Source organism: Myotis brandtii, unplaced genomic scaffold, assembly GCF_000412655.1.
Source record: "Myotis brandtii unplaced genomic scaffold, ASM41265v1 scaffold708, whole genome shotgun sequence".
In the NCBI taxonomy this organism is placed as follows: domain Eukaryota; kingdom Metazoa; phylum Chordata; class Mammalia; order Chiroptera; family Vespertilionidae; genus Myotis; species Myotis brandtii.
Genome location: NW_005370777.1, coordinates 693,254 through 718,111, shown reverse-complemented (window position 1 = coordinate 718,111; position 24,858 = coordinate 693,254). Strand labels below are relative to the sequence as shown.

The following is a 24,858-nucleotide window of genomic DNA, read 5'->3' as shown; positions in this document are numbered from 1 at the left end:
TTGTTATGTTGTCTTTTTAACCTGTAAAATACCTCACATGATTGCTTTTACATATTAAAGGAAAAGATATATGTGAAGGCACCTGAGAGCAAACACAGAGTATGCACCAAATAAATGTTAGCTTTGATAAAACTTTCCATATAAGTGGTGATTTCATGCTTCGTGATTTACTGGTCTTGAAATAATTTTAGAACAAAACAGATCAATAAGAATTCAAACTACTACATAGAAATTTAAAAGATTACATCAGTGGCTTTCAAACTAACTGTGACATTCACTAAGAAATATCTTATAATGCAAACCAGTATATAAAATATACTGGCCGGTGTTGCTCAGTGATTGAGCATCAACCTATGAACCAGGAGGTCATGGTTCAATTCCTGGTCAGGGCACATGCCTGGGTTGTGGGCTCAATCCCCAGTGTGGGGTGTGCAGGAGGCAGCCAATCAATGATTCTCATCATTGATGTTTCTAGCTCTCCTCCTTTCCTCTCTGAAATCTATCTATCTATATATATACGAGAGGCCCGGTGCACGAAATTTGTGCAGGGCGGGGTGTGTGTCCCCTCAGCCCAGCCTGCACCCTCTCCAATCCGGGACATCCCTCACAATCCTGGACCACTGGCTCCTAATCGCTCACCTGCTTGCCTGCCTGCTGTTCAGTCATTTGGTCATCACTAACCCCCCTGCCAGCCTGGTCGCCCCACGAAGCCTGCTTGTTCTGTCGTTTGGTCATCCCTCACCCCCCTGCTGGCCTGGTCATAGGCAGCCATCTTGTGAGGGCGTGAGGATTAATTTGCATATTACCTCTATTATATAGGATATATATCTGAAACAAGTTTCAGAAAATGTCTTGACTTTTTAATTCTGTCCTATTTATTAAAAAGAAAGAAAGCTGGTTACAATCTCTCAAAGAGTTTCATGTTGTAGTTTGAATAAAAGTGAAATAATTCAGCTCCATCTTTCTCTAAGCAGATGTAGAAACAGGGCCAGAGATTTACATGTTTCCCAAGTTGGTCAGAGCCAGGAAGAGAAGCTAGATGGTTTCCTAATCTGCAGTCCCATGACTCTGCCATGTTGTATCCTTTATGTCCTTTACTGTATGAATTCTTCTGGAGTTGCTTTTGTTGAAACTTATGTGGCAAGTTTCAATGCTTATTGGGTACCATAGCTATATTTATATTGGAAAAATTGGCATTGAAGAGGGAAATGACAGAACAAATGTTTAGTCAAAATTAGCCCGTGGGCTGCTTCTCTGAATTATAGATGAGGAGGGCTGGGGAGCTGGGTCAGCTTGCAGTATGCATCGGAATTAAAGCATGTAACCCTGAGGAGGGGTGGAGTACAAACAACCATTTCACCAACTGGGGTTTGTTGGATACTAGAAACTTTGTCCAAAGCTACTCGGGGAGCATTTAATACTTGGGGTACAAGCCATACATGTAATTTCCTAGTGACCACATTAAAAAAAATTAGGCAGAATTAATTTTAATAATATATTTTATTTAACTTGACTAGAGTCAAAATAGCACTTTAACATGGAATTGATATAAAATTTAATGAGATATTTGACATTTACCATATGCCTGGTCTTTGAGATATCTACACTAATAAAAGAGAAACATGGTAATTGGCGTATGACCGCTACCCTTCCCATTGGCTAATCAGCATATCCTTATGCAAATTAACTGTCAGCCAAGATGGCGGCCGGCAGCCAGGCAGCTGGAAGCGAACATGAGGCTTCCTTGCTTCAGTGACTGCAGACTCCAACGTTCCCCGCCTCACTTGCCAGCCTCTGAGTTGCAACTCTAAGCAACTATGTACTATGTTGCAAATAAGAAGCTAAACAAAACCCTAGAAACCAGCTTTCAGCCTGCCGGGATCTCAGAGCTGAAGTTATACATTGTTTCGATTATAGAACGGCAAACAAACCAGATACGAAGCCTCAGAGCTAGAGCCAGAGCTAAAGCTGGCCCAGAATAAAATAAAAAAAGAGAAAAAAAAGGAGCGGTTGGGAGCTTCAGTCAACAACCGCCAGCCTGAAAGCAGCCCTCAGCCCCTCACCCAGACTGGCCAGGCACCCCAGTGGGGACCCCCACCCTGAAGGGGGTGTGACCAGCGGCAAACAGCAATCATCCCCTCATCCAGGCTGGCCAGGCACCCCAGTGGGGACCCCCACCCTGAAGGGGGTGTGACCAGCTGCAAACAGCCATCATCCCCTCATCCAGGCTGGCCAGGCACCCCAGTGGGGACCCCCACCCTGAAGGGGGTGTGACCAGCTGCAAACAGCCATCATCCCCTCATCCAGGCTGGCCAGGCACCCCAGTGGGGACCCCCACCCTGAAGGGGGTGTGACCAGCTGCAAACAGCCATCATCCCCTCATCCAGGCTGGCCAGGCACCCCAGTGGGGACCCCCACCCTGAAGGGGGTGTGACCAGCTGCAAACAGCCATCATCCCCTCATCCAGGCTGGCCAGGCACCCCAGTGGGGACCCCCACCCTGAAGGGGGTGTGACCAGCTGCAAACAGCCATCATCCCCTCATCCAGGCTGGCCAGGCACCCCAGTGGGGACCCCCACCCTGAAGGGGGTGTGACCAGCTGCAAACAGCCATCATCCCCTCATCCAGGCTGGCCAGGCACCCCAGTGGGGACCCCCACCCTGAAGGGGGTGTGACCAGCTGCAAACAGCCATCATCCCCTCATCCAGGCTGGCCAGGCACCCCAGTGGGGACCCCCACCCTGAAGGGGGTGTGACCAGCTGCAAACAGCCATCACCCCCCAATCGGCTGTACCCTGAGCGTGACTAGGGGTGGCATCGCAACCTCCCGATCCACCCTGCTCTGTGCATGACAGGGGGCGGTGCCCCAACTCCCCAATCGGCCCTGCTCTGAGCCTGACCAGGGGCTGCACCTAGGGATTGGGCCTGCCCTCTGCCACCCAGGAGCAGGCCTAAGCCAGCAGGTCGTTGTCTCCTGAGGGGTCCCAGACTGCGAGAGGGCACAGGCTGGGCTGAGGGACCCCCCCCCTCCCCCCTCCCCGAGTGCACAAATTTTTGTGCACCAGGCCTCTAGTAGTATATATTTTCCACTTAGCGCATCTCAGTTCAGGCTAGTCACAGTTTAAGTATTCAGTAGCCAACGAGTAGCTATTGCATTAGTGTAGGTTATATGGAAGCTAAGTAGCCAAAAGAGTGAACTATGGCCATTGCCACTTACTGTCTTCCAGCTCCAAATCCCTCCCTCTTGGCCCTGCTTTGTAATACTGGAGCGGGACCCGAGAGAGGCGTCTGCTTTGCCAGCTTGCAGAGTGTTACCTCCTAGGTAGAGGGCCCTGAGGTGGCGCTGCCAAGCAGTAGCGGCCAGAAGACACTTCGCCCTAGGCTCCTCCCCATTTCCATTCATAGGAGCCCTGTGGCCCCACCAGAGGAGCTCCAGCTAATTGCATCTCAGGGCACACCTGCCGCCAAGGTGCAGCTCCTCCCCATGGGCTACTTCCATGGCAACATGGCCATCCCTCGGGCAGCTGTCCTCTGTGGGCCATTCCCTCTACAAGTTCCTTCAGCACCGGCAGGCTGTGTTCCTGTGAGGCCACCCCTAGCACCCAGCCTGGGCTTGGTGAGGAGCCTCTCCTAGTCTTCAGTTCCTTCATTTTTTTCACTTTTGGCTTAGAGATAGAGCTGGGGTTTTTGTTTGTTTTTGCAACTGTTCTGGACTCCTTAGAGTCCTCTTCTATACGTGGAAATCAAATGGAAACGCCTTGTTTCCTCTGGGCAGGATGCAAAGGTGATTTCTTTCCCGAGTCCTTGTCCAGATGGATTTGAAGAATGAAGCCACGGACAAAAGGTGGTATAGGAAAAGGTGGAAATTTGTTGGGAAACAAGCACAGATTCCCAGATGGGGAGGGGGTTCCAAAGGAGTAGCCCACTAAGCCCCCTTTTCCTAAGGTTTACAAAGGCTGCAGTTCTTTGTGTCCTGATATTCTCCTCTGATTGGTCACTATAATAGCTTCAAAGCTCAAACCCATGTGGGCCCCTTGCTGGTTGGGCTTAGTGGATAGAGCGTGGGCCTGTGGACTGAAGGGTCCTGGGTTAGATTCCAGTCAAGGGCACATGCCTGGGTTGTAAGCTCGATCCCTAGTAGGGGACATGCAGGAGGCAACCGATCAATGATTCTCACCATTGATGTTTCTCTCTCTCCCTCTCCCTTCCTCTCTGAAGTCAATAAAAATATATATTTAAAAAAACAACCCACGTGGGGCCCCTTCTTTTTCTCCTCCTCCTGTGGTAGAATTCTCCATTCCATGTGAAAATCTGTTTTCCTCTTTTTCCCTGTGGCTTTCCCCTTATCTTCTGTGAATGGGTGTCTTCCTTTCCCCTTAGACTGGCCCCTTTAGTTCTTTGTGAATGTGTGCCTTTTGCCAGCTCCAAGTCCCCAGCCAACTGTGCCTCCCTCCCCCATGGACCCCCTCATTGCTAAAACTCCCTAAACCTGCCTATTTTACCCCTAAAATTTTTTCACTTTTAAATAATCACCTATGAATTATTTTATTAAAATGGCCCTGTTCAAGTATCTTGTGTGATTTCTGTCTCCTGACTTCACTCTCTGATATATTCCTGAATCTGCTAAGCCATTTTATTTTATTTTTAAATATATTTTTATTGATTCAGAGAGGAAGGGAGAGGGAGAGATGGAAACATTAATGATGAGAATCATTGATCAGCTGCCTCCTGCACACCCCATGCTGGGGATGGAGCCTGAAACCCGGGCATGTGCCCTGACAGAATCGAACCGTGACCTTCTGGTTCATAGTTGGATGCTCAACCACTGAGCCATGCCAGACAGGCTGCTAAGCCATTTTAAACTAGGGCTACATGGTATGTACTTATGCTGCTAGCAAAAGCCATTTGTGAGTTATATATGCCTAGCCTATATTAAAAACTTTCCTTTCTTAAAAGAGTTCTTTTAAAATGTGCCTGAGGTGGAAATAGGTTTAGCTACTTTAATTATACCTAATTGATGCAGCTCCAATGTATATACATTTTTTTCTTTTCTACTTTTTGGATATATACCTTTGTGAGATGGCCTAGATTATTAGGAAAGCCAGTGTTTGACTTTCATGTAAAAGCAAATGATGTGGGAATGCAGACTGGTGCAGCCACTGTGGAAAACAGTATGGAGTTTCTTCAAAAAATTAAAAATGGAACTCCCATTTGACCCAGTGATCTCACTTCTAGGAATATAGTGTAAGAAACCCAAAATACTCATCAGAGAGAATATATGCACCCCTATGATCATAGCAGCACAATTCACCATAGCTAAGATTTGGAAACAGCCTAAGTGCCCATCAACAGATAAGTGGATTAAAAAACTGTGGATTTACACAACAATGGGATACTACCCAGCAATAAAAAAGAAAGAACTCTTGCCATTTGCAACAACATGGATGGACCTGGAGAGTATTATGCTGAATGAAATAAGCCAGTCAGAGAATGATAAGTATCACATGATCTCATTCATATGTGGAATCTAATGAACCAAATAAGCTGATGATCAAAAATAGACCCAGAGACATGAGCAGACTGTTGAAATTTAGAAGGAAGGCAGGGGAGGGTGGGTGGTAAGAGAGCAACCAATGAACTTGTATGAATCCTATATAATAAAAGCCTAATATGCAAATTGTCCCCTCAACCGGGAGTTATGCCGGGAGTTCGACTACTTGCTATGATGTGCACTGACCACCAGGGGGCATTGCGGAATATGGTGGGCGTTGGCAATGCAGTGCTGGCAGTGGGCAGCAGTGGAGGCACTGCAGGCCCAGATGGGCCCTGACCAGAGCAGGACTGGGGCGGGATGGTGGAGCAGGTGAGTGGGCAGTGCCAGGCCAAGGTGGGTGCGAGCCACTGGTTGCTGGGCAGGGGCCCATCACTCTGCTGATCTGATTGCAGGGCAACAAGTAGAGGTGGCGGGGGGCAGGGCCGCTGCCCAGCTCCCTCAGCGCCTGGGAGGTGGTGGGGCGTTCGGCAGGGCGATAAGGCCCCACAGGCGGTGACCAGCAGCAGTGGTGGGGTTGTCGGGGGGAGGGGGACAGGCAGCCTATGGAAGGTAGGGAGTACCCTGCTGGCAGCTGGCAGCCACTAGGGACCCTACCCATGCACGATTTTCATGCACTGGGCCTCTAGTATATCCATAATCCAAGGACACAGACAATGGGGTGGTGAGGGCCTGGGGCGTAGAGGGGTGGGAATGGGCTGGGAGAGGTTAATGGGGGAAAAGGAGGACCTATGTAATACTTTCAACAATAAAGATTTAAAAAAAAAAAGAGCCCTGGCTGGGTTCTCAGTGGTTAGAGCACTGCCTACAGAGGACCTATGTAATACTTTCAACAATAAAGATTTAAAAAAAAAAAGAGCCCTGGCTGGGTTCTCAGTGGTTAGAGCATCTGCCTACAGACCTAAGGGTCGTAGGTTCGATTCCCGGTCAAGGGCATGTACCTGGGTTGCAGGCTCAATCCCAGGCCCCTGTAGTGGCACGTGTGGGAGGCAACCAATCGATGTATCTCTCTCACATTTGATGTTTCTCTTTCTCTCCTCCTTCCTCCTTCCCTCCCTTCCACGCTTTAACAACAACAACAACAAAAATAAATGAGATTGAGACTTGAATGTCTAGAATTTGAACGTAGGAATCAGCATTCATACAGTCTATTCCGAGTCTGTTCTTAAAGCTGCCAGTTTTGTAAATGCAGTGGTTAAACGGGTACCCCGCCTAGCATTACTGAAATACATTTTCTTTTCAAAAACAAGTGAAAAAATAGGTTTTAGGCTTGGCTCTGTGAGATTCATGGGACTCAAATAGTAATGAGATACAGGCCTTACCCTCAAGGAATTTGTGCTGTGGTTATAAAGGTAGCCGAGTAGGCAGACAGTTACAGGACAGTGTGACACGTGCTGTGAGCAGAGACGCCCCACCTAGACTAGGCGTTGGGAAGGCGTCTTCAGAGGAGTTGGGGCCTGAGCTCGGCCTTGTGTGGAGCCTTTTTAAAGTTGTTTTTGATGCGATCGAATGATTACCTAGGAATCACATTTTCCCAAAGTAAACTGGACATACTGGGGAGGGGGTTAGGCAGGTAACTCCCAAGGCCCTTTTAAATTCTGAGATTATATGAAAAGTACTTTAATTATGGTTGCCAGTTTGGTCAGATGATTTGATTACCAGGAAAAGTGTAATTAATGTTGGCTGCTTAAAACATTTCCTATTAAGCCAGGATGACAGCCAGGCAAGGAACAAAATAAGTGAGTGTAGTATTATTTTAGAACTAATAATTTATGCCTCGTTGAACATTTCAGAAACTTAAGAATCCACACTTATGGGCTCCATAAACGTACACTGAACGGACAATCAGTACGCAGTGGGGGGCGGGGGATGCCTGGCCTAAGTGTATTTAGTCTATGAACTACCAGAAGATGTCACTGTCTCCTAAGTAATGGTCCATCTATTGGTCACTTTTCAGGTACATTTTTTGAACACGGATAGGCTGTGACAGATTGATGAGAGTATCTGGCTTCTAGAATTTAAATGAAGAGAAGGATAGGGCCTTATAACAAATATTTGTCAAAAGTGTGTAGGTTGGTTTCTTCTTAATTCTTTTTTTATAAATTAATCCTCACCCGGATATTTTCACATTGATTTTTAGAGAGAGTGGAAGGGAGGGGGAGAGACAGAGAGAAACATTGATGTGAGAGAGAGACATAAATTGGTTGCCTCTCACATGAGCCCAACCAGGCCAGGGATCTAGCCTTCAACCGAGGTACATGCCCTTGACTGGAATTGAACCCAGGACCCTTCAGTCTGTGTGCCAACGCTCCATCCACTGAGCCAAACCGGCTAGGGCTCATCTTAATTCTTGATGCCCTGAATGTGTGCCCTGTTCACTGCTTTATGTATTGAAATTATCTGGATACTCTGCATTCCATCTGCAAGAAAAGTGAAGGTGATGAGAAATCTTCCAAAATATATTCTGATCTTGACTTCCTCCCACATTTAGGTTGCATTATTGTGATGCAACTGTATTGACTACATTAGCAGAAATTCAAGGATATTTTGGCCTTGGACACAACCTAAGAAAGCCTTGAATCTTTTTTTTTCAAGACACCATTTATGGTGTATAAAGGAAAATGGGAAAGTGTTTCCATGCCCTAATAATATTAGATGAAATGAACCAGTATTTCCCCCATTACAATTAGGGACTTCTGACTCAAGTTCACACAGGTGGGAAACGAAGCAGAGATGGGATATGGACCCAGGAAGTCTAGCAATAACAGAGTTGTACTCTTAACCCCTACACTAGAATTGTTGATAGTTGAAACAATATAAAGCCAGACTTTTCAGAACTGAAGCTCATGTTATTCATTTACTCATTTGGGCCTTTTCTTGAGGGCCAGGTGTGTGGCAGGCCTTCTTGAGGCGCTGGTGATAATGGCTGACTGTGATAATCCCCTGAAGAAACAAACGAACGAAATGAATGAGTCCATCGGTGTGGTGAGTGCCATATATGGGTTATAGGAGCACAGGCATGTTGGTGGGAAGGCAAAACAGTGCAGCCACTTTGGAAAATAATTTGGCAGTTTCTTCAAAAATTAATGGACTTACCATATGATTCAGCAATTATACTCCTAGGTGTTTACCCAAGAGAGATGAAAAGATATGTTCACACAAAGGCTTGCACAGGAATGTTCTTAACAGTTTATTCATAACTAGAGGCCTGGTGCATGAAAATTTGTGCATTCAGGGGGTCCCTCAGCCTGGCCTGCACCCTCTCACAGCCCGGGAGCCCTCAGGGGATGTCCTACTGATGGCTTAGGCCTGCTTCCCCTAGAGAGTGGGCCTAAGCTGCAGTCCGGCCTCCCTCTGTGGGAGGTGACCAGGTGGCTGATCAGGGGATGCCCCCCCCCATTGCCCCTCTGCCTCTGCTGGTCGCTGCCACCCCCCACATCACCATCCCCTCCCTCTGCCCACTGGCACTCACCTGGCACTGCCTGCCCCCCGCCCCTCTGCCTTTGCTGGTTGCTGCCACCCCCCACAACACCATCCCCTCCCTCTGCCCACTGGCACTTGCCTGGCACTGCCTGCTCGCCAGCCCTGCCCCCCGCCAACTGGTCATTCCACCATTTGGTCAATTTGCATATTACACTTTTATTATATAGGATAGCCAGAAATTGGAAACAACTTAAATGTCCATCAGCAGGTCAATGGATAAGCACAATGTCGTATGTCCATACAATAAAATATTCCACCGAGAAGAGAAAAAGAAGGAGGATACTACTGATATAAGCTGCTACATGGACAGACCTCAAAATCATTATACTAAGTGAAAGAAGCCAGACACAAGAGACCACATATTGTCTGATTTCATTTATATGAAATTTCTAGAAAAGGCACCTCTATAGAGACAGAAAGTAGCTGGATGGTTGCCTGGGGCAGTGTGGGGGATGGGAGCCAGGATTAACAATGAATATGAGGATTTCATTAGGGTGATAGAAATGTCCTATCTGCTTTATGCTTTATGGTGATGCTTGCACAACTTGGCCAATTTATTAAAAATCACTTGTTCACTTGAAAAGGGTGAAGTACATGATATATAAAATATACCTCATTAAATTCAGAGGAGGTAGTTGGGGAGGGGAGGGGTGGAGAGGGAGGAGAGAGAGAGAGGAGAGGGGAGAACTGAGAATATGGGAATAAGAAAGACAGCAGAGTTGGCTGGAGCCAGGCTGTTTGGATCTGAAACCTGGCAAGTCTAACCTCTCTTAGCTCTAGTTTCCCGTCAGTAAAGTTGGGGAAAATAAATTACTAAGCGCAAAGCAGTGTTAGGAGGATTATGACAATACATAAAGAGTGCTTATGTATTAACACGGAGTTTGGACCAGAGAGCTCAATAAATATTGGCCATAATAATAACAGTTTTTATTGGTAGTAGTATTTAATCTACCAAGCACCCAGCTCTGGTTTAGATCAATTTAATTAAATCTTGGAGAAGGGTTGGACCGTGGCATGCAGAGGACAGCAGCTGGTCCTGGGGAACCTGAGACCCATAGCTTGGGGGTCATTGGGCATGTGGAGGTGGGAGCACTGGAGCCTTGAGACAAGGCCATTTCTTCATGGCAGCATCGTTTATGGAGGCGTCACCCTGCCACCCATACATGTGTGAGCAACGTGTGATACTTATGCTACACACTACATGCCAGATCCTATGGGGCAGAGGAGGGCGAACCTTGTCCATGAGGGTTTCTAAAGGAGGTGATGCCTCACTGAGACTTAAGAATCCCTTGACGTTACCCAGATGTGGGGTGAGGAGAGCTTCCCAGGCAGAGAGGACAGCTTGAGCAAACCCCGGGGTCGATAGGGAGCTTGTTGAATTCAGGGAAGTGCTGATATGAAGAAAGGAGTGACAGGAATCAAGGCTGGGGTCCCCCATGGAGGGCCTTGTGTGCTGTGATAAAGAACTTGGGTTTATCTCGGGGACAGTGCGGACCAGTGAAGTGTTCTAAGCCGGTCCAAGACCCGCTCTGGTATCTTCAATCAGATGTGCCCAGTGGCACCGTTGAGCCACACCTGGAGAGATCCTGCTCCGTCAATGAGGAGCACACAAACGCCCTCCTAGATGTCCCTGGCAAGTGTTTTGCATTTAGCCTCCTCAACAACAAATGTTCCTGCGAGGACCACATGCAAGGACAGTGGCTGAAACACTGTCTCCTGGCTCCCACGAGGGGCCTCAGAGGCATAATGTGGTGGCCGGGAGCCCGCCTGCAGGGCCAGATCTCGGAAAAGCAGAGGACTTGTCAATGTTCCATCCACTCCATCCTGGGTGCCTGCTGGGCTGAGAGCCCATTCATAAGCCCCAGCTGTGGGGGCAGGTATTGTGCTCGTTACTATAGCATCACCTTGGAAAGGATCACTCAGCGATCACAGCCAAGCAGGAGGAGGCGGAGGGGGATGTGGTCAGAAGCAGCAGGAGGGGCGGGAGACACACCACAGAGGCGGTGGCTGGCCTCGCTGGTCTGGGAACACCTTGCGGGCTGGAGCCCACCCCGCCTCTCCAGCTGCGGCCCCAGGGAGGGAGCCAGGCTGCTCTCAGCTTGAGACAGCCCCACAGCAGCTGCGGAGCTGGGAGCTTGGCAAGGGGCTGGGTTCCCAACCAGACTCCCTCGGCCTGGCCTCTTCTTTTGGGGGGTGGGGTGGGGTGTGGAGGGTGTTGTCTCAACTTGAAAGATCCGGGCTGAGTTTCATCTCCTTGGTTTTAAGAAGTGACCTCCATGAGAACTGACTTCAGAGTGTCCATCAAGGAAGGCAGAGTGGTCCCCACGCTGGAAATGAGGGAGGATGACAGTTTCTGAGACGGACTGTTAAACGGCTCCGAGGTGTCCCCCCATTCAAAATGCCTTTCAAAGCATTGGATACCTTCAAAGAAAAAATTCTGAAGCCTGGAAAGGAAGGAGTGAAGAATGCCGTGGGAGATTCGTTGGGGATGTTACAAAGGTAAAGTTGGAATGCAAACTTCAGGTTTATTTCTGAGCATTGCCAATGCTTAAGGGATTTTGCTTAATGTTTTTAAAGCCATGTTTTTAATTAGGAGAAGGTGGGTCAGATTCGATGGCTCTGGCGCCCCTTCCAGCTCCAGCAGACTGTGCCTGGGGAGGGAAAGATGCATCCAAAGTACAGGGTTCTGCTTATACAGCAGGATTAGCACTTACTGGACGTGGTGATTTATATAGCGTGTGTTTGGCATGGAATTAGGAAAGACTTAGGGAAATGACACTTCATATTAATTCTATAGGAATGAAAAACATGGTTATGCTTGGAGCTGAAATAATTTTTAAGAAATTTTTACTTTATTTTTTTTACTGTAAATGAAAATAAGATATTTGCAAATTGTTTAGCTTGTCATATAAACTATATAAAGTGGTTCCTGGTTGTGTGAAAGAGAAGTGTAGTTATACAATAATTTGAAGAAGGTAACTTAGCAGAAAGTCTCACATGATTCCAGTGGAAAATGTTAAGTACTATCATTGAGTTCAATGTTTTGGTCCAAACAAACAAACAAACAAATATTTAAAAAATTAAAATATATTATTATTGAAAGGAGAGTTTACTATAAGTGAATGAATTGATGTGACATTTTAATTTGTGTTTTTTTAAAATAGACATAGTAAGTGCCTTCCTAGGTTTTTATTCATGAATTAGTAAGCAGTCCTCATGTACAAGGTAAAATGACTCCCTTAATCTCTCTGATATAAATAAATGTGAAAAATATCCTTGCTAAGATTTTTATGTGTTTGAATGCTTATTTCTAATCGTGGTAAGTGAAAATGTCACCTGGTATCTCTTTTAACTTTTCTATGTTATCTCTTAAATTTAAAAACATTAGCATGTAACTTGTCTAGGCACACTGAGGTTCATTTCACTTCTTGTGTTTTTTATTTTATTTAATTCTTTATTAGTTAAGGTATTACAAATGTGTCACTTCTTGTGTTTTATAACACAGGGGCTCCTGTGAGTGTTACATTTTTTATTGTGTCACTCTTTTTTAAAAAAGCATATATATATATATATATATACACACACACACACACACACACATATTAATTTCAGAGAGGAAGGGAGTGGGAGAGAGAGAGAGAAACACCAATGATGAGAGAGAATCATTGATTGGCTGCCTCCTCCAGGCCCCACACTGGGGATTGAACCCGCAACCTGGGCATGTGCCCTGCCCAGGAATCAAACTGTGACCTCCTGGTTCATAGGTTGATGCTCAACCACTGAGCCACACCAGCTGGGCTATTGTATCACTCTTGATGAGCTTTCATAGTCAGAGAACTGGGTTGGGCACCTTATTAATTTAATGATTAAAAACAAAAAGCTTCCAATCAGACCCCATTATCACGTGTGGATGAAAACCTAGTTTGGTGAAAGCATGAGAAACCTGCCAAACACAGGCCATGATTGAAATAACCCGTTCTTTTAAGAGTGTTTTGTCCTTCCTGTTGAGCTCCCCCTGCAGTAGCACCTTGTCGTGGTGGAGTTCATTTGATTAAAAATGCAGACAGGATGCACGGTGGCTTCACTGGCACAATCACCTGATGACAAAGGAATCTGACAAAGTCAGGAAGGAAAACCATGACTTTGGACCATGGTCACCATTTACAATCACCAGACTCTCTGTCTTGGCTTATGAAATACTTGGCAAAGAGTCCTTAGGATTTTTCTTTTCCAACTTTAATTGTTATTTTGAAATTCTGTTGGTTTTCTTTTTTTTTTCAATAAGAGACTTCTCTTCGGAGCAGGTTTTGCTGTTTGAGTAGATGAGCCGCTTAAAAATCCTTTTGTTTACCAGCTGGTTTACTTAGGCATATAACAAAATTACTAATTTCCAAGTTGTGCGACCTCAACCTAGAACCGAGCTCTGTGTTTCGGACTCTGAACAGTTTTCTCGGAACTGTATCTCGGAACAATCACAGTCCCTGTGCTTGGAATAGAGAGTGCACTAAATGCACCCTGGATGTTAGCATTGCCCTCACAATTGTAGGACGACTTTAGCTGAAATAGAGACAAATTCGGACCCCTTTTTTTCAGTGATCCCTACAGGGGAATTATTGGCCTAGGAAGGAAACAAAGGCATTAATGGACCAGGGATCTGAGTTGATGCTCCGCTCTAGGGGTCTTTGAGCTGGGCTCCAGAATTAGGGCTCCTCCAGCGAGACCAGCTCTGCCACGCACTTGGTGTTAACCTCGGGTCTGAAAGATAATTACATATAAAATGTTTTGCCCAGAGCCTGGCATCTAATAGTGGACATTCCCTACCTTGTTGATTTTTCACATTAAGCCAGTGGACAGAATCCAATGTAAAAAAAAAAAAATCACAAAGCATGATTTCCTGTTGTGTAAAGGACAAGAATAAGAACATTTGGAAGTTAGAAATACCGACTTTCTAACTTAGCATGCAAGATGCATTGTAGATGTCTGTTAATGTTTGAGACTGAGAACATCATCTAAGTGGAATTCGTGAGTTCCTCTTGAACCACAGAGAGTTGCCCACGGTCAAGGGCGTGGCAGGTGCACAGGGAAGTGTTTGAAGTTCCCACGTGAGGCTGATACAGTCAGGCACTGGTAGGCTTCCTTGAGAGCAGTCATTGATGAGAAGCAGCTGACCAACTTCATCAGCTAACGGGACAATAATATTTTAGAAGAGTGGGAAGAAAGATGATGCATGCACTTATTGTCCAGTATTGGAACACATGGCATAGAAGGCATCAACTTGGGAAATTAATGTCCAGAAATTGATAGAAAAATTTGTCCAACTTAAATGACAATATGGGTGTCCTCTATTTATGTGTAATAAATGATAATAGCAAACACGATGGTCCAACTTCTATGAACTTATTTAGTTTTTTTTAAAAAACATATTTTATTGATTTTTTTACAGAGAAGAAGGGAGAGGGATAGAGAGTTAGAAACATCAGCGAGAGAGAATCATCAATCAGCTGCCTCCTGCACACCCCCTACTGGGGATGTGCCTGCAACCAAGGTACATGGCCTTGACCAGAATCAAACCTGGGACCCTTCAGTCCACAGGCTGATGCTCTATCCACTGAGCCAAACCGGCCAGGGCCTGAACTTATTTAGTTTTAACAGTGCTTTGAGGTAGGGCCAATTACAATCACAGTTTTACAGATGAGGAAGCTGAGGAACAGAGAGGTTAAGTAAATTGCCCAAGGTCACACAGCTTATAAGTGGCAGAGGCGGCTTTCAGACCAGACGTTCTCTGCCCACCATCGTCAGTCATGACACTATGCTACCTCTCTAATGAACTATCTGCTCTTCCCACTTGCTGTCTTGAAATTTAGCCACTCCTTTAGGTTTAGGGAGTTATTTGGGCCACAATGTAGCCAGAAATCTCTGGATCTTCAGGCAAGTGTGGGCTTTTCTCCTGATCCATTGTAGTACTGAAGACTTTCCCCAAGGGAGACTGCGGGGGGTTCTGCTCTCCTTGTAAGTACTTATACTTTCCCTTTAAGGAGGTGGAACCAATACTTTCCAAGCAGAAGTGGCCACCTGTGCAGGTCCAGAGGGTTCCGAGGAATTTAGGGTATTGGATGTTCAAGTGCATCTATCTCCTAACCCAAGTCTCAGATACCCTTTCATCCAGGTTCTCAGGATACCATTTCTTATCAGGATCTCAGCTTTGGTGTAAGAGACCTACCTAAGCTCAGAATTCCACCTTCTCTGGAGTTATGCTGTTTTGTGTTTTTTTTGTTTTTTGTTTTTTTTTTTTTAAAAGGAAGCTTTTGTTTTGGAATAATTTTAGACTCACAGAAACATTGCAGAGATAGTACAGAGATGTTCTATATACTCCTGACTTGGTTTCCACTCACGTTCACAGCTTCCATTACTGTGGCACATTTGTCAAAACTAAGGCACCAACATGGATGAATTACTAATTACACTCCACACTGTATTAAAGTTTCATTACTCTTTCCACTGATGTCAATTTTCCTGTTCCAGGATCCAATGCCGATACCACATTGCACTTAATCGTCTTGTCCCCATTGTCTCCTCTGATCTGTGACTGTGTCTCAGCCTATTCCTGCTCTCCATGACTTGGACGGTTTTGAGGAACACTGACTGGGGATTTTGTAGACAGGCCCTCCGTTTGGGAAATCCAGTGAAGCACATTGTTGGAGACACAGTCTCTGGTCCTGGGCCCGCATCCCATTTCGGATGACTTAGTTTCCTCATCTATAAAATGGCAAGATAACGCTCCCTACTTCGTGGGGTTGTGATGAGATTGCAATGACCTAATGCCTATCAATGGGCAACACAGGATCCAGAATATCGGTCATTTTAGCCTTTACAATGTATTTTAGTAAGAATAGTGATGATGGTAACAGTAACAACATTAAAAAATGCAGGCTGCACCCTACTTTGTGTTTCCCTTCTCCCCTCTTGGGACACTTTTTTCTTTGTGAATAGTGCCTTTTGTTTTTCTCTATTCCTGACCTTTCTTCTCTGCCCACGCATTTTCCACTGTAGAAAAATCGATGGGACCAACGAGGAAGCAAATGACATTGAGCTGAATGAGGAAGGAAGGCCAGTGCAGACGTCCAGGCAGAGCGCCCCGCTCTGCGACTGCCAGTGCTGTGGCGTCCCCAAGCGGTACATCATTGCCATCATGAGCGGGCTGGGATTCTGCATTTCCTTCGGGATTCGGTGCAACCTCGGAGTTGCCATCGTGGAAATGGTCAACAACAGCACCATCTACGTTGATGGAAAACCGGAAATTCAGGTCAGGGTCAGTCTACGGTGGGAGCTCTTTTGGCCAAAGCTGTGCAAATATTTTGCTACGTGAAAGAAAGCACTGCATCTCATTCATTGATGTGACAAAAGTGTAGAGTGGCTACCATGTGCCGGGTACCATGCAAGGTGATTAGATGCTGAACAACGCAGCCCGGGCCCTGGTTCTCACAGAGACAGACAAGCAAGCGATTACAATTTGGGGATCTAGGTGCTATGTTGGAGTGTTCAGAAGGGTCGGGATCATACAGGGGAGGGGACCTAGTACAGACTTTGATATTGTGAACGAATTCCCAGAGAAAGTGATGGCTGGAGCTGAAGGATGAGGAAGAATTTGACAAAGAGGGTTTTGGTGGGGGAGAAAGAAGAATCTTTGAAGAAAAGGAACATCATATGTCCAAGTCTGTAGGGGGAGGAGAGAGAGAGAGAGAGAGAGAGAGAGAGAGAGAGAGAGAGAGAGAGAATGAATGATGAGTTTAGAACTGAGCTGAGATAGGAGTTCATGCTTGGCAGCCTGGTGAAGACTTATGAGCCTTATGAACCATTTGTCAAAAATAATGTTTTAAATTCTTAAAACTAAATATATGAGATTACAAAGGAAACTAATGTTAAAATACAGATATCAAAATCTTTGAAAATAAAATTTGCAATACAGAAACCTATGAGCTTCTTTATGAACACATCAGATGACAAAATCTAGCAATGGGTCTAAAAATCAGTGTACTTTTGAATTTGAACTATAAACAGTAGTTTGAGATAGTGGCAACAATTGCCATGCAGATGTGAACATATCGATAATTCCCACTAGTAATAGCGTCATAGGTACTGAGAATACGACTGTGGTTTGTTGCCCACATTCATAATTGCAGAAAATGCCAAATTTCAGTTAGCAGTTAGTAGAATCCGATGCCGATTTCTTCCCCATCCAGTTCACAGATCCCCATTCACAGATTCCAGGGTGAGAACCGCATAGGAGAGTAGATTGGGGGTGAGCATCAGGAGATGGAAGCAGCAAGGGAAAAGAGGTCAGGTCATGTCAAGCCTGGTAAACCGTGTAGGAAGTCACAGATGGACTTTAAGGAGAGGCGATGCTGTCAGATCTGTGCTCCAGAATGATCACTGTTTAGTGGTCAGGGTGGGTTGGATTTGACGTGAGTGGAAGCAGGAGGCCCAGTTCCAGGCTGTTATAGTCACAAGCGAGCATACTCTGATGTGACTTAAATAGTATTGTTTTTATGAATCACCGGAAAGTCAAAAATCTTCTTTGTTTATTTTTATTTTATTTTATCTTTATTGCTGAAAGTATTTCAGATGTCTCCCCCTTTTCCCCATTGACTCCCTCCACCTGCCCACCCCCCAAGGCCTTCACCACAGTATTGTCTATGTCCATGGGTTATGCATATATGCATATAAGTTCATTGGTTAATATCTTAAATGGGAGGCCTAAAGAATCATTGAAAAAAGATGAAAATGTATGCCCAACAGATACCCAATAAATACACGTTTCCTTGTATTGAGCCCATGCATTGGAATGACTGGTTGAAATCCATCCATTCGTGGAGAGGCATCTAATAGTTGTCTGGTCGGGTCCCCGCCCACAGTTGGCAACACATTTAGACCAGAGTTTCCCACACTGGTGTCTGGCCAATCAGTGTTCTGTAGGCTGTGCTGCAAAGAAGGCGCTGCTGTGTGACACGAGAGCCTTCACTGTGCTGTGTTCTATGAGGAGCTCCCGAGGGGGCCGTGGAATGCGGTTATTTCCCAGACACGATTGCAGAACGCCCTCCTTCATGCCGCATCTAATAGCATTACCTGGACCAGTTCCTGCCAAGCACTGATTTGGGAAAAGTTGATTTCAATCCATTAAAAAGAAGTCTTTAGTTGGTCTGCAGGCTTCTTTTTTGAATTTTAATTTAATTTATTGGGATGACATTGATGTATTATGTTGTGTGTTCACCACCCAATGTGAATTGTCCTTCTGTCACCATTTATCCCCCATTTACCCTCTCATAGCTCCCCCACCCCCTTTCCCTCTGGTAATCATCGTACTGTCTGTGTCTGTGAGTTTTCATGTTTGTTGGTTTAATCGCCTCACCTTTTTCACCCCAACCCCACTCCCCTCTGACAGCTGTCAGTCTGTTCTCTGTATCTATGAGTCTGTTTCTATTTTGTTTGTTTATTTTGTTCATTAGAGTCCACATATAAGAGAAATCTTATGGTACTTGTCTTTCTCTGACTGGCTCATTTCACTTAGCATAATGCTCTCCAGGTCCATTCATGCCGTCGAAAGTCCTTTTCTAAGAGATTATTCTGCTAGAAGAAAAGAGCTCCACGGAGATTCTTCTAACTCGCCCCTTTGATGTCACAGCTAAACCTGTTCTAAAGGATATCCTTGTTTATTTTCATTGGGGGGTGGGAGGCAGGCAGTCAAGGTGTAGGGAGCATGTCATACATTTTTAAAATAAAGAGTAATGAACATGAGTGAGCTTTCAGATGTGTATCACATGCTTTCTCCCAGCCTTTTGTGAGCAAGGACCCTTTCACAGGGGTCGCCTAAGACCATCGGAAAATACATATATAATTACATATTGTTTTTGTGATTAATCACTATGCTTTAATTATGTTCAATTTGTAACAATGAAAATACATCCTGCATATCAGATATTTACATTACGATTCATAACAGTAGCAAAATTACAGTTATGAAGTAGCAACGAAAATAATTTTATGGTTGGGGGTCACCACAACATGAGGAACTGTATTAAAGGGTCGCGGCATTAGGAAGGTTGAGAACCACTGCTCTAGAGTCTTAGAGAAACTGATTAAGATCTAAAATATACTTGACATCATTTCACTGGCCAAAGAAGTAGAAGTTGAGTAGCATTTCGAAGCTCTAACCAACTCTCATCTGTAGTAGGCCGTTTCTCTCTTATCCAAACAGAACAGAGCTTAGATATCAGCTCATTGTTCAACCTGATGCCAAAGCTATTCCACTAATTGTATTAATAAAGGCCATGAATGGCTGGTAATTTTGTTTGTTTGATTTTTCATTGGGGGGGGGGAATCTAGATATTTTGCACAGAGATCACTTTAAATCCTCATTTTCAAAAGCGTGAGAGACTTAAGCAGTATGAATAGATAGGTCTTGCAAATACGTGGTATATATTCCACTGCTGGTATAAAAGGTCATTTTAGCTGATGTGTGAATAATCATTTGCAGTTCCAAAATTATGAGTTTTAAAGCATGTGAATCTAGTATATGGTAGTCAATAAATGATGGAAGCTTGAGAAATGGCTATTATTTCTCATTACCCTCAGGAAAAGTCTAGATGCCTTCCCATGAATCATGAGCTCTGTAAGGTTTCGAGCAATGGTTCTCAACCTTCTGGCCCTTTAAATACAGTTCCTCATGTTGTGATCCCAACCATAAAATTATTTTCGTTGCTACTTCATAACTGTAATGTTGCTACTGTTATGAATCGTAATGTAAATATCTGATATGCAGGATGGTCTTAGGCGACCCCTGTGAAAGGGTCGTTCGACTGCCAAAGGGGTCGCGGCCCACAGGTTGAGAACCTGGTTTAGAGGCTGGACTTTGGAACTGGCCAGACCAGGTTTCAAACTTGACTCTTGTTTATTAGCTCTGAGGCCTTGAGCAAGTTGCCCTTGTGTCCTGGTAAGGGTTTGCTGGTTACAAAAGAATAGAAATTCAGTGAAACCGGTTCGAGTCAAAAAGGGAATTATGAGAGGCTATCAGGGATCTCATGAAAGTGGAGGGCAGAGAGCAGAGCTGCTGTGTAAGTTTGTCCGGTCTGTGCCCTGGACAGGGGGCCCAGCCTGCGGTGGGACTGAAATCCATGCTGTTCTCCACTGTGAGGAGGAAAGGAGTCTTTATGTAATTGTTTCCAAGGCGTGAACAGAGGCCTCGCCAGGAAGGGAGAGCGGAGCTGGACCTCCTGGGAGCCAGGAACCCCGTAGCTAAGGCCTCCAGCGTGCTCCCTCCTCATGGTCTCTCCTCTGCTTCTCTCTGAATCTGCTCCATCCTCGGGGTCTCTCCATGGACTGTTTTCTTGCCTTTTCTATAGTTTCTCACTGCTCTCCAAAGCTGAATTCCTTGAGCCTTTCCTTGCCACGGAGGTGACTTACTAGTAACTGTCCCTGACTCCAGTGGGACTTGTTTCAGTTCAGTGCTATTTAACTAGACTCTCTGGGTTCAGATTGGAGAGGGAGAGGGAGAGGGAGGGAGATAGAGATAGATAGATAGATAGATAGATAGATAGATAGATAGATAGATAAGGAAAAAAAAACACAGAGAGAAACAGAGGCTATCTGGCTGAGTCCAGCCTTACCTGTCTCTATTCAGAAGTCCTCAGCAGGGAAGAGGCGCAGGGTGCTGAGAGGAGGGGAGAATCCTCCTGGAAGGAATTGGTAGTTACAGAATAGTCATGGGGACGTAAAGTGCAGCTTAGTGCAGTGGTCGGCAAACTCATTAGTCAACAGAGCCAAATATCAACAGTACAACGATTGAAATTTCTTTTGAGAGCCAAATTTTTTCAACTTAAACTATATAGGTAGGTACATTGTTATTAACTTAATTAGGGTACTCCTAAGGCTTAGGAAGAGCCACACTCAAGGGGCCAAAGAGCCGCATGTGGCTCGCGAGCCGCAGTTTGCCAACCACAGGCTTAGGGAATATAGTCAATAATAATGTATTTGTCTGGGGCCAGCTGGAAATATTGGGGGGAGGGGGGCATTTTGTAAAGTATATGATTGTCTAGCCACTATTCTGTACAAATGAAATTAATACAAAATAATATTGAATGTAAACTGTAATTGAAAAAATAAAAATGTGAGCAGGAAGATATAATTATTTGCTAACTTTCATTTCCCTTATTATGAAATGGGGATAAAAAAAAACCTACTTTGTAGATCAAATTTGGTACTAATATATTAAGTACCTATATTCGTTTCCTAAGGCTGCCAGAATAAATGACCACAAACAGGGTGGCTTAAAACAAGGGACATTGTTTCTCTCACAGTTGTGGAGACCAGAAGTCCAAAATCAAGGTGCCTGCAGGGCAGTGCTCCCTCCGAAGGCTCTAGGGGAGGACCCTTCCCGGCCTCTCCCAGCTTCTGGTGGCTCCAGGCATTGCTTGGCTCCGGGCAGCATCGCTCCAGTCTCTGCCTGTCTTCACGTGGCCTTTTCCTATCTGTCTCAGGTCTCCTTTCTCTTAAAAGGATGCTTGTCATAGGATTTAGGGCCCAGCTGGATAATCCAGGAAAACTCATCTCCAGATCCTTGACTTTATCACGCCAGCAAAACCCTTTTCCCAATAAGACAGCATTCATAGTTCCAGGGATTTTGTGTGTCTGCCTCTTGGGGACCATGTTTACAGCCTAACACAGTGCCTGACACAGTGCTTGGCTTATGCTAATGGTTCATACTGGGGGTTATTATGATTCTAAGGGGGCTCAGATAAATGGTATATATGCATGTATATAATAATATATGATGGTGTATATATTTGGTATATATAATATATATGGTATATATGTATCTACATATATATATCATATACAGTGGGGCCTTGACTTACGAGTGTCCAGACTAACAAGTTTTTCGAGATACGAGCCGTCTCTCGGCCGATTTTTTGCTTTGAGTTGCGAGCTAAAATTCGGGTTACGAGCCAGCTTCAGATACCCCACCGCTAGTTGGCGCAGCGAACGTCACAGTGAACGCCACAACATCAGCCCAGCATCACGTGTCTCACTCATTCACTTTTTGATTTGACATACGAGTAATTTGAGTTACGAGCTCCGTCACGGAACAAATTAAACTCGTAAGTCAAGGCCCCACTGTATACATATGTGTAAATTCATACAGTCTCTCATTACAAGCTGAACTCCCTGAGAGTAGCTACTTTTTTTGTGATCACTGCTATATCCTAAGCACACAAGGGCCCTCCATAAATAATTATTGATTAAGCAAAAGAAAGAAGGAACTTGGGTTATTATGTAGGATCCTCAGTGAAAAATGGCGGGCAAGTGTTTTCTTACAAACATAACTGTATCTGATTTCTCATTTTCAGATAGCACAGTTTAACTGGGATCCAGAGACGGTGGGCTTTATCCATGGCTCTTTTTTCTGGGGTTATATTGTGACCCAAATTCCAGGTGGTTTCATTTCAAACAAGTTTGCTGCTAACAGGTAAGATAAACCGATATGACATGAGTGCTGCACAGATCATAACAGGCTTTGCACTTCTACCAAGTCTGCAGAGCTGGCTCTCAATGTGGGGGTACAGAGTGAAAGACAGGAGCCATTCCAACAGAGGTGACTCACGGATATCAATCCCATATGATCCCGTTCTTCAGAATCTCTTTTTATTGAATCTCATTTATCTTGCAATACTTCAAGTGATTATGGAGTAAAAAAAATTGACTCTGAGTCACTCACTTGGTGCCCTCTACTGAGTCACCTTCCCTCCTTCTCTGGGCCTCACTTTCCACACCTGTGAAATGGAGCATGGGTTAGATTGTGTTTGGGTTCCCTTTGACCCATGACATTCTGCGATCCTGTGTAAATATGGTCATGTGCCCTACAGGTTTTGTCATGTGAGTAGGGACTAGCCTCTAGATTGTAAGATGTCTTTAATGCCCTTGAAATTCAATAGCAGGCGTTTGAACAACTAAAAGTAGCCAAGCCAGAATGTGGTGCCACGAGAAGCAGTGAGTTCTGTTACTGGAGGGATTCCAGCAGAAGAGGATGGCCACTAGGAGGCGAGGGAGGGTGTATATGTACCAGAAGGGAGCGCGCGGGCCGTAGTTTGCCCACGGCTGGACTAGCCTCTACATTGTAAGATGTCTGTAATGCCCTTGATATTCAATAGCAGGTGTTTGAACAGGGTTCCCTTTGACCCATGACATTCTGCGATCCTGTGTAAATATGGTCATGTGCCCTACAGGTTTTGTCATGTGAGTAGGGACTAGCCTCTAGATTGTAAGATGTCTTTAATGCCCTTGAAATTCAATAGCAGGCGTTTGAACAACTAAAAGTAGCCAAGCCAGAATGTGGTGCCACGAGAAGCAGTGAGTTCTGTTACTGGAGGGATTCCAGCAGAAGAGGATGGCCACTAGGAGGCGAGGGAGGGTGTATATGTACCAGAAGGGAGCGTGCTGAATGCCCCAGGCCCCTTCCAATTGTGTGTCCTGTGTGACTTCACGTACATGGATTTTGTGAAATATGCATTTTATAAAGCAGTGCGTTTCAAATTCTAAAACACAACTCTTTAGATCAGTGGTTCTCAACCTTGGCTGCACATTAGAATCACCTGGGAATCTTTTTAAAATCCTGATTTCTGGGCCTCATCCTCCGGAAATTCTGTTTCTTTGTTACTAATGTTGTGGCCCCACCCCATAACAAAGAAACAGAATTTCCGGAGGATGAGGCCCAGAAATCAAGATTTTAAAAAGATTCCAAGGTGATTCTAATGTGCAGCCAAGGTTGAGAACCACTGCTTTAGATGGTAATAAAATCAATATAATAATTTACCAATGAGCATTTTCTAAAGAGAGAGAGAGAGAGAGAGAGAGAGAGAGAGAGAGAGAGAGAAGATAATTAAGTAGAAGAAAGTAGCATAAAATATCTTAGCTCATCGCACATTTAAGTTTTGGTTTTTAAAACTTGTTTTGGCTACATTGGTGTGTATGAATATATATTAGGTTGCAGTATAAAATATATTTTGTTTTATGGGTCAAGATAAAAACAAGTTTGAAAGTCACTACCATAGACTCTAAATATATATAAGCAAGACTGTATTTACTTATGTTCTTATCTAATTTGTGTCCCTTTTTATTGTCACTTACCTATTACATTCTTTTAAAAAAGTGATAAAATATTGGCTCCTATGATCTCTGGGGTTACTGTTCACATTTCTGCCCTAAAAAGAAATCATACATAATTTCCCATGTAAAACAGGCTGCAGCATCATTAACAGGTGTGAGAAAGGGAGAAACTGCTGTCTGCTTTCTTCCACGCTGGTCAAGGCAGGGAGGAGAAGGCAAGTGGCACAGGGCAGAGAGTCGGGGGCTGAGACAGGTACACAGCCTGTCTTGTGCTTGGCTGGTCCCACGTCACGGCATGCTTCTCAGATCGTCTCTATCCCCTCCTGGTAACGTGAGAGCAGAATTGTGCAGCAGGAGACACCACCCAAATGTGCACAGGTCACCAGCTATTGGTCAGAATGGGTCCGCTGTGTGGAACCAAGCGGAGTGGTGGGTCTCCAGCAAGCCCACCACATGCGGGTCAGTCTCCAGCATCAGGACCTCATCCAGGCAGGACATCCTTGTGTTGCTAAACACATGCCCCTGATGGGTCTGGGGATTGGAGCTTGGGAATCAAAGCAGCCCAGTGCCGGGGTTCTTGTTCCAGCATCTAGAAGGGTTCAGCAATCTGGAGAAAGCTGTGCGTAGATTAAATAGGAGTCCAGAGACGAAGCATAATTTTGAAAGGCAT

The 24,858-nt window shown here is 45.0% G+C and overlaps 1 protein-coding gene across 1 annotated transcript in view; it reads left to right on the top strand.

Moving 5' to 3' along the window:
- The first annotated feature begins 11,241 nt into the window (after nt 1-11,241).
- Nucleotides 11,242-24,858, top strand: part of SLC17A8 (solute carrier family 17 (vesicular glutamate transporter), member 8) — a 31,477-nt gene continuing 17,860 nt past the window's right edge. The window contains exons 1-3 of the mRNA XM_005882346.2: nt 11,242-11,531; nt 16,083-16,335; nt 22,433-22,551. Of these exons, the coding sequence (XP_005882408.1) occupies nt 11,431-11,531; nt 16,083-16,335; nt 22,433-22,551 (473 nt within the window). The 5' untranslated portion in view covers nt 11,242-11,430. The remainder of the gene's footprint in view (nt 11,532-16,082; nt 16,336-22,432; nt 22,552-24,858) is intronic.